Consider the following 14,747-nt stretch of genomic DNA (forward strand, 5'->3'; position numbering starts at 1 on the left):
GGCATTGTAACAGCTGTGAAAAATGAAAATCCAGATGAAAATGAAAGCTCTATCGAATTTCCACATACCACTCCATTAACTGAAAGCAGCTGGTCCCCTCGTTTGAGCCCTCCATGCCTTTCTGCCACTCCTCCAGGAATGATGCGAGAAATATAAATAGGTGAATTTTGCTCCTTTCCTCCCATGACATTAAAGCCCAGGCCTTCATCAGTCTTTGGCAGCTCCACCACTCGCGGGTGTGAATGGCCTTCGCTTGCAGCAAAAGCAGCAACTGTTGCCTGGAAGAAAAAAACGAGTGATTTGGCTATGCAGGGAGAACACGGATATACACTCTGTTGTTCATTTGCAGGAAGAACTAATTCCTGTGAAAACATTTCAGTATCTTACTCTGACTCTTTCTGATTATCTGAAAGCATTGTAAAAGTATTAAGTTCCATGCCAATGCTTTTGAAATAAAGGAATATGCAGAGGAATAGAGAGTTTAGGTGATTTGTCAAAGATAACGCAGAAAGTTAGCAGCAGAGCGAGAAGTAGGCACTGGGAAGCCTGACTGTGTGGTGGTGAACGCTTATGGTAACTAGTGCGTTTCTTCTTTGCCTCTTCACAGGGAGAAAAATTATTACTGTGATAATGTGATCTCTACTGCTCCTAGTTGAAATAAAGTAGATGAACTGAACAGTTAACTCTCTGTTCTGCTTTCAGAGGTACGGAATTATTTAGTTTATACTTTGTGCACAGGAAAAAATCCTAAAAGGATATACTTATTTTTAAAAGTTTAATTTATAATCTTTATGAAATCTTGCAAACTAAATAAATCCTGGAACCAGAATACAATTTTTATAATATAATTGGATCAAAAATTTTATTGAAAAATTAAATCTTAAGACAATGGATTTATGAATCAATTAGAAAAATCTTAGATTGTAAATCTCACTCTAGAAAGAAACCACATAAGAAAATCTAAAGCTTGCATCCAGAAAAATATTACATCTTACACTTCATTTTTCACTACAAGTATTTGCCTAGTTATAGATCTTAGGTTAACATTAAATAAACATTAAGAAAATATTGTCTCCTTTCAAATGTGTGGTTTTAGTTTGAAGTGCTGAAACAATTTGTCATTAGGCTAATCTTTTTGGAGCATCCTAATAATGCTTATGCTTAATAGAAGCTAGTGGATGATGTGACATAATGGATCATTCTTAGTTACATGTTTTTGCACATGCAGACCTTGTCATCATGCATACATTTTACGTCAGACATGAATGCACTAGGAGAATGCAATGCAGACAGCCCAGAAATAACCAGGAAATATTGCGATATTGAAACATTGCTCTGTAAACCTGCTGTTCTATATGAATAAGAAATGAGAATGGCAAACACTAATTGGATTTCTCCCCATTTACTAAACAACATAGCAATAAATGCTATGTTTACCTGCAGTGTAGACAAATCAGGATTTCATACACACATTTCTCTAAATAGAACCACAGGCTTTACAAATTTGCATTGTCCATTAACTTTCAATTAGAAGAAGCTTAACATCAGAACAGTCTACAGAAAAGTATGTTTGATTTAGTAAGGAAAACAGACTGCAGTTTAGTGTATATTAAGTTATTTGTTGGCTACTATACAGCTTGCTTCTCTAAAATACTGTAGGAATAATTTTGTAACATACTTTCAACCTTCATCTCATAATACAGCTTTAAATTAAAATCTCTTAACTTAAATACATAATGGTAAGATCTTAGCTCCATTAGGATTTCAGGGAGTTTTGTCACTAACTTCAACCAAGTGGGGCCATAAAGAAGTATCTCTAAAAAACATCTATGACTTTTGCAGGTTTTCCTGTTTTGCATTGTGTTGGCTATACCACCCAGAAGATAATGTTGAGTACAAAATGATAATGGGAAAAAGAAAGCCATGGTGGATCTCCCTGTTTGGAAGAATCTATCTTTGTGCATGTTACAGAAATACAGAGCATATTTCATACTGGCACATCGAATGGGTTCTTTCATGGTTGTGTGAATTCCCTTAGAAAATTATTGGTTTAGTAGCAGCAGTAAGGTAGCTGTCATGGTCTAAGGACATTAGAAAGGCAGGTCCACATGGACAAAGAGAAAAAATATTTTTTTTAAAAACAAATAATGTATCAGAAAAAACAGGCTGGCATTTGGCTGTGGAGTATCTTGATCAGGCTATTTTTGTCACTGTTCACCCTTACCACATGCTCTGTACCTACAGTTCCTATTAGTTAGAAGTGGAATTCTGACTGTGGAATTCTGTCTCCCAGTCATTGTGTCCTATCTGGATGAGCTGTATGGGAAAACAGTCCATTAAAATATTGGCTGTTGCAGGCAGACTTCTACAGAATGAACCAGTACATTTGCTTTTGCAAAGCAACTTTTCAAAAAGCATCAAATTCCATAAAATCATTCTCTTTTCTTAAGCTACAGAAGCAGCATAAAGGTTGAAATTTTCCATTATGATTGTTACCTGGGAAGTAGCACTGGTTCTAGACTCTGGGCTGCCACTGATGTCTAAATTTTCTTACAGTGTACACACGAATACCTGAAACACACACGCGCACAGTCAATTACTAGGTCACTTTGGTTACACGTATTTCAACAGTTGCACATATCCTACCTTTGCAGTGGCCCTGGCTCGGAATTCGGGGCAGCCATTAACAGTTATGGTTTCATGCATGTATTGATACACCTAAAATGTTCATGAAAATAAAATGAAATTAATTATAGAAGCACAACAAGGACTTTATGTTAACCCAGACAGGACTATTCATGCATTCATATATTGTCTGCTAAACTCATGCATGCTTACGTTTACAAAAAAACATCGATCTGTGTTTCTCCTGACACTTCGCAAACCTAAACTGTATGTCTCCCAATACAGACTCACAGAATCATAGAATCATCAGGTTGGAAAAGACCCACCGGATCATCGAGTCCAACCATTCCTATCAAACACTAAACCATGCCCCTCAGCGCCTCATCCACCCATCCCTTAAACACCTCCAGGGCAGATGACTCAACCACCACCCTAGGCAGTCTGTTCCAGTGCCCAATGACCCTTTCTGTAAAAAATTTTTTCCTAATGTCCAGCCTGAACCTCCCCTGGCAGAGCTTAAGACCATTCCGTCTCATCCTGTCCCCTGTCACTTGGGAGAAGAGGCCAGCACCCTCCTCTCCACAACTTCCTTTTAGGTAGTTGTAGAGAGCAATGAGGTCTCCCCTCAGCCTCCTCTTCTCCAGGCTAAACGCCTCCTCTTCTCCAGGCTAAACATGATTCTATTCCCATCTCTAGCACGTTATTTCCCCAAACCATAGGACCAGTTATGTTCTATGTTATCAAAAAATTGATATCTACAGGCAACTGAATTGAATGTACATGATCTGAATTGTTTTCAGTGGTGTCTTAGTCTCCAGAAATGGCTTCTTTGTTCTCTGAACTTCCCTATGAACTAAAGATTTAAGAGACCAATATTAAAAAATAGTATTTAAGTTGCTCGGCATCCAGATGCTGAAGAATGGAGGTGAAAATTACGTTTTGGAGAAAAGTCATAGTGCTGGTTTCTACCAGCCATAGCTAGGAATGGCGAAAATGGATGGAAGTCTGGTAGGTCAGACACAGACAATGGGTAAGATTATCCTTTAGAAAGGAATTCTACATTCACATAAATGACATAAAATGTACATTGCCAATATGTACAAACTTCTGTCTGTTATTTCTTTCTGGTAAGCTCTCTTGGCCCACTTTCTCGGGTCTGTAATTCTTCCTTTTAAAGATAACCAGTAAAGAGAAAGGAAAAGGCTCTTGCACACTGCCTTTGTTCTCTAGATTTGTCACACTCTTAGATTAAAAGTATCAAAAAATTACTTCATACTAGCCAGTTATTTTGAAAGCAAATTAAAAAAATATATACAACATATGGAAATTTTTTTTGAAAGACAAAGGTGAATGCAAACAAACAAAACATTTTATTTAATCTTCTTACAAAATCACCAAACCTGAAAAATGTTCCTATATGCCATGATTTACTCTGGGCATTTTCTTGACCTATCTCATCAGGAATTTTGCCTTTTCATGTGCTTTATGTCTCAGGCTCCATTCCTCAGAGAGAACCTTTGCTATTACACGTTAGCTTTCACAGCAATCTTTATCTTAGGGTCCTTTAGGAGTGTGGATTCAATTGTCCTTTCCAAAATACATTTACCTTTCACTAATTCGGTGACACTTTAGCAGGAGTGCCAAAACTTCCCTCTTTGGCAATGTAAATGTTACTTTGGCAGAGAAGGTGTCAGATCCTGTACTTAATTGAGCTATGAACAACAGCTTGTCCCAGTAGGTAGAAACACAATGGGACAAAGGTAAAATTTTTCCACACCCCTGTCCTGATGACTTGTTATGCAGTATTGTAATGATGTATCTCTATCCACTGGACCTGTTATTATGAAACCTACACACTGATGAACATACTGCTACAAATTCCTAAACGGAATTAAGATGTATAATTCATTTCTGATTACAGTGAACAGACGTAGTGGTTAATTAAGCACTCTCGAGCAGTAAAATGTTTGGGATGATTGATCCGCAAACCTTTTTTGAGGGGTATCATACACAAGGAAAGGCAAAAAAGGAAAGGAGATAATGAAAACAATCCAGACCTAAAATTTGCTATACATTTACACAGTACAGCAAAAAGATTGTCTTGACTATTGTCAGCACCTAAGTCTTAAGGACTTAATTCAGAAAGACCTGGGGCAGTGAAGAAAAGTGAGACAAGGAGAGCACAGTGAGAAGTTTTCTGCTTTCCCCACAGGAAATAAAATCTTGTTTCTATTAGTGAAATTGATGTTGACCTCAGTATTAAAAATATGGAAAACCCCAAGCTCTTTTATAGTCTTTAAAGGATCTCTGGTTTGTTCTCTCTTTGTACTGGATAATGCCATCCTAAAAATGAGTTGAGACTACATAATCAGCATTATCCTGCACAGATCAGTTCAACGTTTATTGTATTATGTTGTAGTACATGTTCTTACATAAGAACATCTACCACATTATATAAGAAGAATACTGTGTAATTGCAGTAATGAATCATTAAATACTTACTACTTCAAACCCCATACTGTATTGAACCACTGATAATGCTGTATTTCTTGATATCTCTGGGTTCCCCTTTATCTTAAAGCATGAGAGCGGACTGTACATATCATTTCTGCTTGCACAGCTATAAATGCTGTGGCTGGCTACAATGTCTAAAAGCATATATTTGATTACTGAACTTTAAATTACTTTGAAAACAGGGCATAATATTTCTGATAAAGAACAGTTACTAAAAAGTTCTTTAAAATATTTATTACTTAGGTAGAATATCACAAACATGTGCTGATATTGATACATTCATGTGATTATTTGCTAGGTTTGATGTTACGTAACTCCACATTGTCTGCATCCTACCAGCACGTAGCTGGTAGGCTTTATAATATTCCATATCCTGGTAGCTAGTGTGCATACTGGTAAAAGAACAAACTCAACAGTGTGTGATTAATATGTTAAAAAAGAATCAACTAACTAAAAAATCTGTGAAAAATACGATTGGTGCTGTCACATAATCCTTGGGTTCATTTGTAAATACTTGAAAACAGATTTAAAAAGGTGCTTGGCAAGGAGTTATCAGTGATTATAATAACTGTAGCACAGTTGTCAGGAAAATAAGTCTTGCATGTCAAATCTCACTCTCTATAAGCAACAGATGCAATCAGTCTTGAATATCTGCTTGAGGCATTCATAAATTTAATTCTCTTGTTTGACTGTTGCATAATGTTTAGTGTAATTGGAGTTTAAGAAGGATAAAACTTACACTTACATAAATTTCTTAAGTCAATTTAACAAGCAAATACAGATTAATTGTACCTGCTCCATGAAGCCCCTTAAACTAATCACTGCTCATTCTAGCACTGCACAAAAAGCACGCTGAGGTCAGTAAATAATCATTGTTTCCCTGTAGTCACACTAACCCCTTTATATATGCTGTTCTCAGTACCACCTCAGCCATGATTTGTGCACAATGAAGTCATTCAGCTGCCTCTCCTATATACACGCAACAGATAAACTGAAAATGCTCTTTGTTCTCAAACTAAATAAGGTGGCACTTAGTTCCTCCTGGAGCAGAATATAGCTTTTTGTTCCATCCATTGTATATGACAAGTAATTGAAATGGGTTTATAAGATCTTTCCTTATGATTTACCTGTACATCTGATTATACTTTTAACATACAGTGATTCTCCTGAATCTAACATCATCCTTAAGATGTCCTATTAAAATCTTCTATAGATTTCCTTATTTGGACTGCTATCAGCACAGAAGAAGACAAAAGTAGAGAATTCAATTATAAGCACTTGAAAAGCTCCTTTAAGATATCTAGTAAAGAAGTCTTTTAAAATAGTGACCTTTATTGGACATGAGAGATGAGTCATTCTGAAAGGCATCATTGTGTAATATGACAACATATGACTGAATCACAGACTGGTTGAAGTTGGGAGGGACCTCTGAAGGGCATCTTGTCCTACCCCCTTGCTCAAGCAGGGCCACCTAGAGCCAGTTGCCAAGAACAGTACCTAGATGGTTACTACATGCTACTAATTTGAAGAAAAGCTGCATATCTGTTTTTGTATATAGAACTATTTCTTTTTACAGTGTCTAAAAGACTACGCGGTTGTTCAGTAATATTTGCTGACAGGCTCCATACACAGTCGGATGGTCTACTGCCTAGGGAAAAAATTCCACAGTTCATTAATAACAGAGATTAAATTACAGGTGAAATGTCAATGTTTCATGATGCAAAGCTGCAGCTGCAAGGTAAATGGTAATCTTTCAGATAATTTTCCCCTGCAGTGATTTCTATCAAGACTGTCAGTGTCTGTATGGGAACATTTATCAGGTAAAAGTGTGCCGCAGACAGGGATTTGCTCACACTGCTCTCATTTGCGCTGTGGAGCTAGACGTACTCAGCTTTGTTTTCTCTTTCCTGTGGTGCAGAGGATGCAACGCTTTCATCAAGAAATACTCCTGAAAGTGTAAATATAGATCTCAGACTTACTTTTTCAGCTTTCGCAGGTAGTCTCCTCAGACACCATAATCCAAAGTTATTCTCCCACAGTACTCAAAAAATACAAAGAGAGTAAGGAAGGAAAATTACATCTAGAAAATCTGAACTTGGAAGGGCATCCTCTTTGTACTGTGGCACTTCTTGCTGGCACAGAGAAATGTACATTACTTCTCCCAGCAGGAGTTGTAGAGAGCCAGATGCAGCAGGTATTATTGTTATGATGATGGTCCTCCTCCCCACACATTCAGCTGGGAGACAAAGCAGCTGGTTTAGCATTACTGAAGCACAGGAAGGGGGACTGCCTTGCAAGGACTTTAGAAGCTAGCTTCGTAACAAAAATTACTCTGTACAGACTCATAACAAAGCAGCGTGCACTGGGCTGGACTATTTAAGTCAATGCAAAGCTTTACGGGGAGATCCAGGAATAACAGTGCACTTAGCAGCTTTTTCTGTAAAGGCGGCTAGAAGCAACATTCTGTTTACAACCTGAATGATACAGTATCTTTTCTGCTGAATTATCTGATTTACAATTTAATTAAACAGATTTTGTTCCATTAACTTCTGTAAGAGGTATTCAGTGCTTCCTCCCTTGATGAAATATTATGTAATTCTAAGCGCAACTGCACCTGCAATAATGATGTTCAACAGATGTTAGGGCAACTCAGTCTAAACATCAGAAGGAAAGAGTTGTGAGGCAGAAATCATTTTGCAACAATGAATGAGTGTTCAAAAAAAAAAAATGCACAAGCAAAACCCAAGACAGAGTACTCTGCAATTTAGACCTGTGAAGAAGCAGCCCCATGCAAACTTTTCTAAGGTTTATAAGTGAAGAAGTAACCTTTGGAAAATATTGTGGGGTTTGTTCACACGTGAGATAGCATATGTAAGATGTAGCAATCAGCTCTGTTTCCACAGTGCCTGCAGCATGATAATATATGAAAAGACATAAAACTCTTCCTTCAAGAAGTCACAATTAAGTGCCACAGGTAAGCAGGTTAAAAGGTGGAATGCAGAAGCAACCTGCAAAGAGATTGATAAGCAATGTTTAACAGATATATGGCATCATCTGGGTTTAGTTTCTTTAGTTCCTCTGTCGTATTTTTTATTGCTTTTGTGTATCTATTTTTGGAAGAAATCTTTAAAGGAACAGAAGACAGTACAGAGGGGAGAGGTGGTATGAAAATAACCAGTGCAAGAAGACATAATTGGTTTCATTGCATTATGTAGTCATACCAATGGAATGGTACACATGTGTGCATCCTTGCAGAACTGAGGCTAAAGTATAAAAGAGAAATTATTATTTACTTACACCTCAGCATGATGCTTCTGCCATCAGCTACACTGAATCCCAGTTTTCCTAATTGCCTTCATTGCTGGAAAGGATTGAAGCTAATATTCCTCCCTTCTAAGATGACAAGTGGAAAGAAATATCTCAGTCAGTTTTCTACCATGGTGAGAGGAGCTCCTGTCTGTGTGTACGTGCTTTACTCAGCACAGCTGCTGGCCTCTCTCCTCCCCTCTTCCCAAAATCTGCAGCTCATCCTCAGACCTTCAGCCTCCTTTTGACCTAAGAGGTGAGACCCACATATCATCTCAATTGGTGTGTGCGGGATGGTTCTTGGGGCAGGAGGAAGCCTGCTCTTGGGCCAGGAAGAAATTACAGTGGGAAGATGCACAGGAGAGCTGCTGACCTCCACTGTGGTGCCTGTGAATGCCTTGTATCTGAGGGCAAACTTCCACCTGCAGCACATCCAGTTGTGTCTTCTTCCCCCACCCCCGCCACTTTGTCTTCATAATTTTTACCTTCTTGTATTCTGTTTGGCTTTAATTCCCCACTTGCCTGTACTTTCCATTCTTATCCAATACATTTATGTTTGTGGAGGGGAATGCATTGGTTGGTACACGTGGACAGACTCCCCCAGAGCTGTACTTCTGCACTCAGTTCAGATCATACTTGTACCACATTGATGGGCAAGGATGTTTTAAACACTACAAAGATCAGGAGGGACTCTGGGCACATTTTACCTCTTGACACCACAAAACATTTTCAAGTCTTTTGGTAATCCTTCCTTCTTCTCCACGGGAAGTGTTTCTAGGTCTTTGCCTTATTTTGGATATCTATACCCTTTCAGACAGGTTTGTCAAGATTTTAAACAGTATTTGATTTTCCACAAAATAGTCCACAAAGCAATCTGATTGTCCATTTAATACACAACCAGCAGCATTTGTAAGTAGTGTGAAGATGTGCAGCTCACCGGACCACCCTTCCTCTTTTATAGTAACTTTTTACCTTTGTAACCTTACTTAACCTGAAAACCAATGTAATGGCACACTTTCATTCATCCATAAACCCGTGACAGCTCACTGGAAACAGAAAATCTCTAGTGATGGTGTGTTTATCTTTAGTTCTGTAACTCTTGAATATCAAGTGGGATTTCTGGCTTTGTGTCTGTGTTCTGCTTTATTAAATTCTCTCCTGTGATAAACGTGCTCAGGAAAGCACAGCTACATCACAAAAGCATGTTTTCTCCACCAGAGCTACAATCTCTAGCTAAGACACTGTACTAAACGTGTTCACATGCTATAGTCCAAAAGACAGTAGTTCCACGAGGAAGCTGAAAGCAGACTCATTTTCTATCTAGCCAGTTGACTCAAAAAAACCCCAAAACCAAACAACAGTTTCTTCTTAATAGTTTTTTTTAATCTTTGGTAGTTAATTTAAAAACTGAGGAAGGGGATATTCTGGATGACTGAAGAGAATGAGTATTTGAGAAGACCGTTATTCTAAACTCCAGTCCTTGAGAAGGACATTGACAACTTCAGAAACCCTTTGGCTGCAGAAGAACTCCATAGAATCATAGAATGGTTTGGCTTGGAAAAGACCTTAAAGGACATCTAGTTCCACCCCCCCTGCCACAGGCATGGACACCTCCCACTACATCAGGCTGCCCAACGCCCCATCCAGCCTGGCCTTGGAACACTTCCAAGGGAGGGGACATCCACAACTTCCCCTGGCAACCTGTTCCAGTGTCTCACCACCTTCATCATGAAGAATTTCTTCTTAATGTCAAGTCTAAATTTTCCCCCCTCCAATTTACAGCCAACACCATGAATGCCATGTATACACACCGCAACTTCAAGTTTACAATAAACTTAAATTCTTCTTAAACAAGATTGTTTGTGCAAATGAATTACAAAGGGCCACTTTGTTACAGGTTTATGCGAGGTGTTTGATTAATCCCTATAGAAGAAAGGATTAGGCAATCTCATACCCATACTCAGAGTGTACATGTCTTCAATCTGTCTCTGAGAGTAAACTGTCAAAAGGTCTTTTGACAATGACAAAAGGACAAGTCAATGAATAGCTATGAGTACAGTGAGGTTGAAATGGTAGAAAAACATCTTTGAGAGAAAGGCACGAGATATACTATAGGGTCTAGTGGAAGTCCCAAAAATTCAGAATTACATAACTTATTTCCTGCAGCTACTGAATTTGGACAACTCGTAGAAGAAACTGCTTTGTGACAACTAGTCTGTATTAATAAGCTATTTATATCTGACAGAATGTGGTCATTCAAGGTTGCTGGCATTCTGAATATTTTTACATGATAAACTTGCATTAGTCTGTATGCATTTACATGTTTGCATAGGGAAAAGTACTGGTGTCTATTTTCAAAACCAAACTTCTGTCATAGCAATCCCTTTCCATGAAGTAACACTGCATGGATGTTGCCACATGCAGTAGGGATGCTAACACATTAACCAGCTCGAACCTGTAAACGAAACTCAGTCTTGTTTAACAACTGATGAGATGAAACAGTTTTAAATTCAGAACATTTGGAAGAAACATTATGAATGTTGGCTTTTACATTTTCACAGAACCACAGAATCACCAGGATGGAAAAGACCTCCTGGATCATCGAGGCCAACCATTCCCACGAACCACTACACCATGTCCCTGAGCACCACATCTACTTGTCTTTTAAACACCTCCAGGGATGAGGACTCAACCACCTCCCTGAGCAGCCTGTTCCAGTGTACAATGACCCTTCCTGTGAATTTTTTTTTTTCCTATGTCCAGCCTGAACCTCCCCTGGTGGAGCTTGAGGCCATTCCCCCTTGTCCTGTCCCCTGTCACTTGGGAGAAGAGGCCAGATCCCTCCTCACTACAACCTCCTTTCAGGTAGTTGTAGGGAGCCTCCTCTTCTCCAGGCTAAACAACCCCAGCTCTCTCAGCTGCTCCTCATAAGGCCTGTTCTCCAGCCCCTTCACCAGCTTTGTTGCTCTTCTCTGGACTTGCCCCAGAGCCTCAACATCCTGAACAGAGGATTCGAGGTGCAGTCTCACCAGTGCCAAGTACAAAAGGATATTTTATAATGGATATTTTTCTCATAAAGGATATTTTTCATAAAGGTTATTTATAAAGCTTTCATAAAGGATATTTTATTTAAAAGTTTCTTTCTCTGGGGGGTGAGGGTTATGGAGGAAACTAGGTCACTTTTACCAAAGTGAAAAAAATGATCCAAATCTTGATGCATTATTAAGCTGCCCTTAGACAGTAAGAGAAAAAAAACCAACACAGACCTGAAACACTGTTCAAAATCAACAAAATAAAATCACTCTAAGGGTATAATATTTTAATACAGGGTGGAACACTTCACAGAGACTCCAGTTAAAATACCAAGGTATAGCTTGCTCTGGCATTTTTTTCATTTTTTTGTGCGTAATAGGGTGGTGCTCACTCTGCTCCAACAGCATCTGTGTTGCTGCCTGAAAGCTGAAGCTGAACCAAGTTTTGGTCCTTGAGCTCTTGACATATGAGGCTATGTCTGTCCAAGAAACAACCCGATAGGGGTTGCACACTGGGGCCAGGATCCCTTTCCTCCCTTCTGTGTGAGCAGAAGAACATAGCAGATGTACCAGGAAAATGCGTGCTGTCACATCCTGACACATATTGGACGAGTCAGCTGAAACTCTCCTGGTGTTGCTGTTAGGACACTCTAGACACCTGTGTGCCCCCTCTTCTTCTCTCTAATGTCAATTCTGTCTGGAAACATCACCCAGGAAGTTGCTTGGCACACTCTTAAGAATAATGAAAAATGGACTTTTATTTGCAAATAAAAATTACTTATATGAGGAAAAATAAAAATTGATTGGGTCATTTAGTTTATTTTATGTTCTATGCTGTATACTAAGTTAATTGCAACTATGATCTAGTGTCTTTGAAGACGTTATAGGTGTCTCAGAAATCGTGTCCTTTGCTATCACTAAACCACAGCAGAATACTGTCCTAGAAGTCTCTTCTGCTGCTTCCACGCCAACATATTGGTATCAAAAGAAATAGCCACATATGTGATTGGTAAATTCCCATAAGACCACTTGGAATTTATAGCTTGTAATTTAAAACTCTCTTTCTCTTAGACCTCACTGACAGTTACTTTTGACTTCGAAAATATGCCAAGTGTTAATAAATGTTAATTTTCTTCAGTTCGTCAGTAGGGGCTGCCGTATGCAATAGCCATATTCCAAACTTTAACAGATTTTGCAAAACCTTGCCAAAATCGGCACCTGGATTAAATGTGAAATAACCTGAGCCTGTCATGTAAGTTCACTTCCAGTGCGTGTTCCTATTGAGCTGAGAAGGCAGGGAGAAGGAAGAAAACTGCTGTTTCTTGTTTATAATACCAGCAAAAAATGTAGTTAAAATGGGAGTTTTAAAACAGTTCTGCAAATTCTTTTTTTTCTGGCACAATTAAAGAATGGAAATTGAGCAGCATTTCTTGGAGTCTCATTGGTGATAATCATTCGAGCAGAAGCAAGGAGATACTGAGGGTCCATCAAGGCAGAAACAGTGGTGCAGTGGCTTCCAACAACCTGTCAGTGTAAATATTCCTCAGTAGTTCACCTTGCTGCCGATTTCTCTCAAGAGAAAGAAGCAGGCTTGAGACGAACTGCAGCAGAGGCTGTTTTGTTTACTCTTAAAAGTTTTATATAACCAAATATGATACTGCAACAATAACATAAAATTATAATGTGAGGAAAACAAAAAAGATGCTGAGATGCATCACACACGTTCCACTGGACTCACCTTCTGCAGGCATGTGCAGAACTAAGAACATAACCTGAACACCACTCACTAGCATACAGCAATCCAGATAAACTGTGATATGAACAGGATATGTCACTGCTTTGATTCTATACATTGCAGCACTAAAATGTTTATCTTTTATGAAAGGCCCAACTATGCAAGCAGAGCACAAATGTGAGTAGATACATAGCCATCAGCCAACTATGAAAACTATGAAAATTGATCTTTAATCAAAACCAATGAGAGAAAGCACTGATTAAGGACCAGTGATACAGTCTGGCCCCATATTCTAGGGTACTACATCTGTGAAATCAATGTATTAAGCTCTAGGCATTTAAAAAAACATGACAACAGCAGCTGTTTTAAATCTCCTGCAGAGAAGTCATGGAAGTCATGGGGACTTAGTAATTGCACAGAGGCTTAATAATGCCTTCTCTCAGATAATGCTTGAGCAGCTTGGTAAATTCATGTAATTGCCATTAATGAAGGCCATCTGCTGAATGACAAGGTAATCATTCCAAAAGTTCTCATTCATGCCATCCAGGGCCTGCAAGCAATGGAGTAATGCTTTCATTATTTATCGTAAAGGGGTAAACGAAACTTCATTGTTTTTCAAAATTTGTGTAATTCTGGTTACATTCAGTCTAAACAATAGCACATATTTGAACACAGTGCAGTAATTAAAAACAAACCCCAAACAATTCTGTGTTTACTGCTAACTTAAGCTTTGTGCTGAACTTTCTAAATGCCTCATTCAGCATGGTGGCAAGACAAAAAGCAGGCAACCCATCTTTTGAAATATCACCTTTTTTCTACCCTAATTTGCATACACTACAAATCCTTCTCTCAACTCATCATTATATATAGAGTACTTGTACCCAGGAGAGGGAAAGCAAAACTCTGTAAAACGTGAAAACATTTCTACTTCAGCATGCTGTCATCTTTGAATTAAACTAAATAATGCCCTTTGCAAAAAGTGACTGAGGTATTGATTTAGTGTGAACTTTTATCATTATTTTATATGGCATTTCATTGTGGGGACTCTGGTAATGGAAAAGGGATAGAAAGGTACAGCAGAAGATTCTAGCAAATGCTACACAGCCCCAGAATTCAGGTAAGCTGTACTGGTTCAACTGACATTGTAATGCACACCAATATCTAAAAAGGGATAAAATGCCAAAACTTTAAAATTAGCACAGGAAAATGCAAATTTTAATGAAAAAAAACCCAAATCAACCCATGCATAAGCATGTGAAAATCTGAATTTGGTCAATTTGTGCAATCTTGTATTTGCTGCTACATGAGTGCTACTGCTGTATTAATGGTGCACTAATCCTAAATAAGTTACCTGGAATACCAGAACAAGGTATAACAAGGTATTCGATTAGCCTGAGAACTTTGCTTCCCAACATCAGTCTAATGGGGCATCACGCTAATATAACTACATTGAATTTATAACCTGAGCTACAAATCTGAGCTGACAAATCTCACTCTCTGTACTCATATGAGTTGTCCTATTGCCCTTTTGTTTA

At 38.5% G+C, this 14,747-nt stretch overlaps 1 protein-coding gene across 1 annotated transcript in view; it reads right to left on the reverse strand.

The window, feature by feature from the left end:
* The window catches only part of LIN7A (lin-7 homolog A, crumbs cell polarity complex component), a 51,381-nt gene that overhangs the window by 9,324 nt on the left and 27,310 nt on the right, over window positions 1-14,747 (reverse strand). The window contains exons 3-4 of the mRNA XM_069858386.1: window positions 2,647-2,718; window positions 69-278 (exon numbers count right to left, since the gene is read on the reverse strand). Of these exons, the coding sequence (XP_069714487.1) occupies window positions 69-278; window positions 2,647-2,718 (282 nt within the window). The remainder of the gene's footprint in view (window positions 1-68; window positions 279-2,646; window positions 2,719-14,747) is intronic.

The sequence above is a fragment of the Phaenicophaeus curvirostris genome, chromosome 1 (genome assembly GCF_032191515.1).
Source record: "Phaenicophaeus curvirostris isolate KB17595 chromosome 1, BPBGC_Pcur_1.0, whole genome shotgun sequence".
Classification (NCBI taxonomy): domain Eukaryota; kingdom Metazoa; phylum Chordata; class Aves; order Cuculiformes; family Cuculidae; genus Phaenicophaeus; species Phaenicophaeus curvirostris.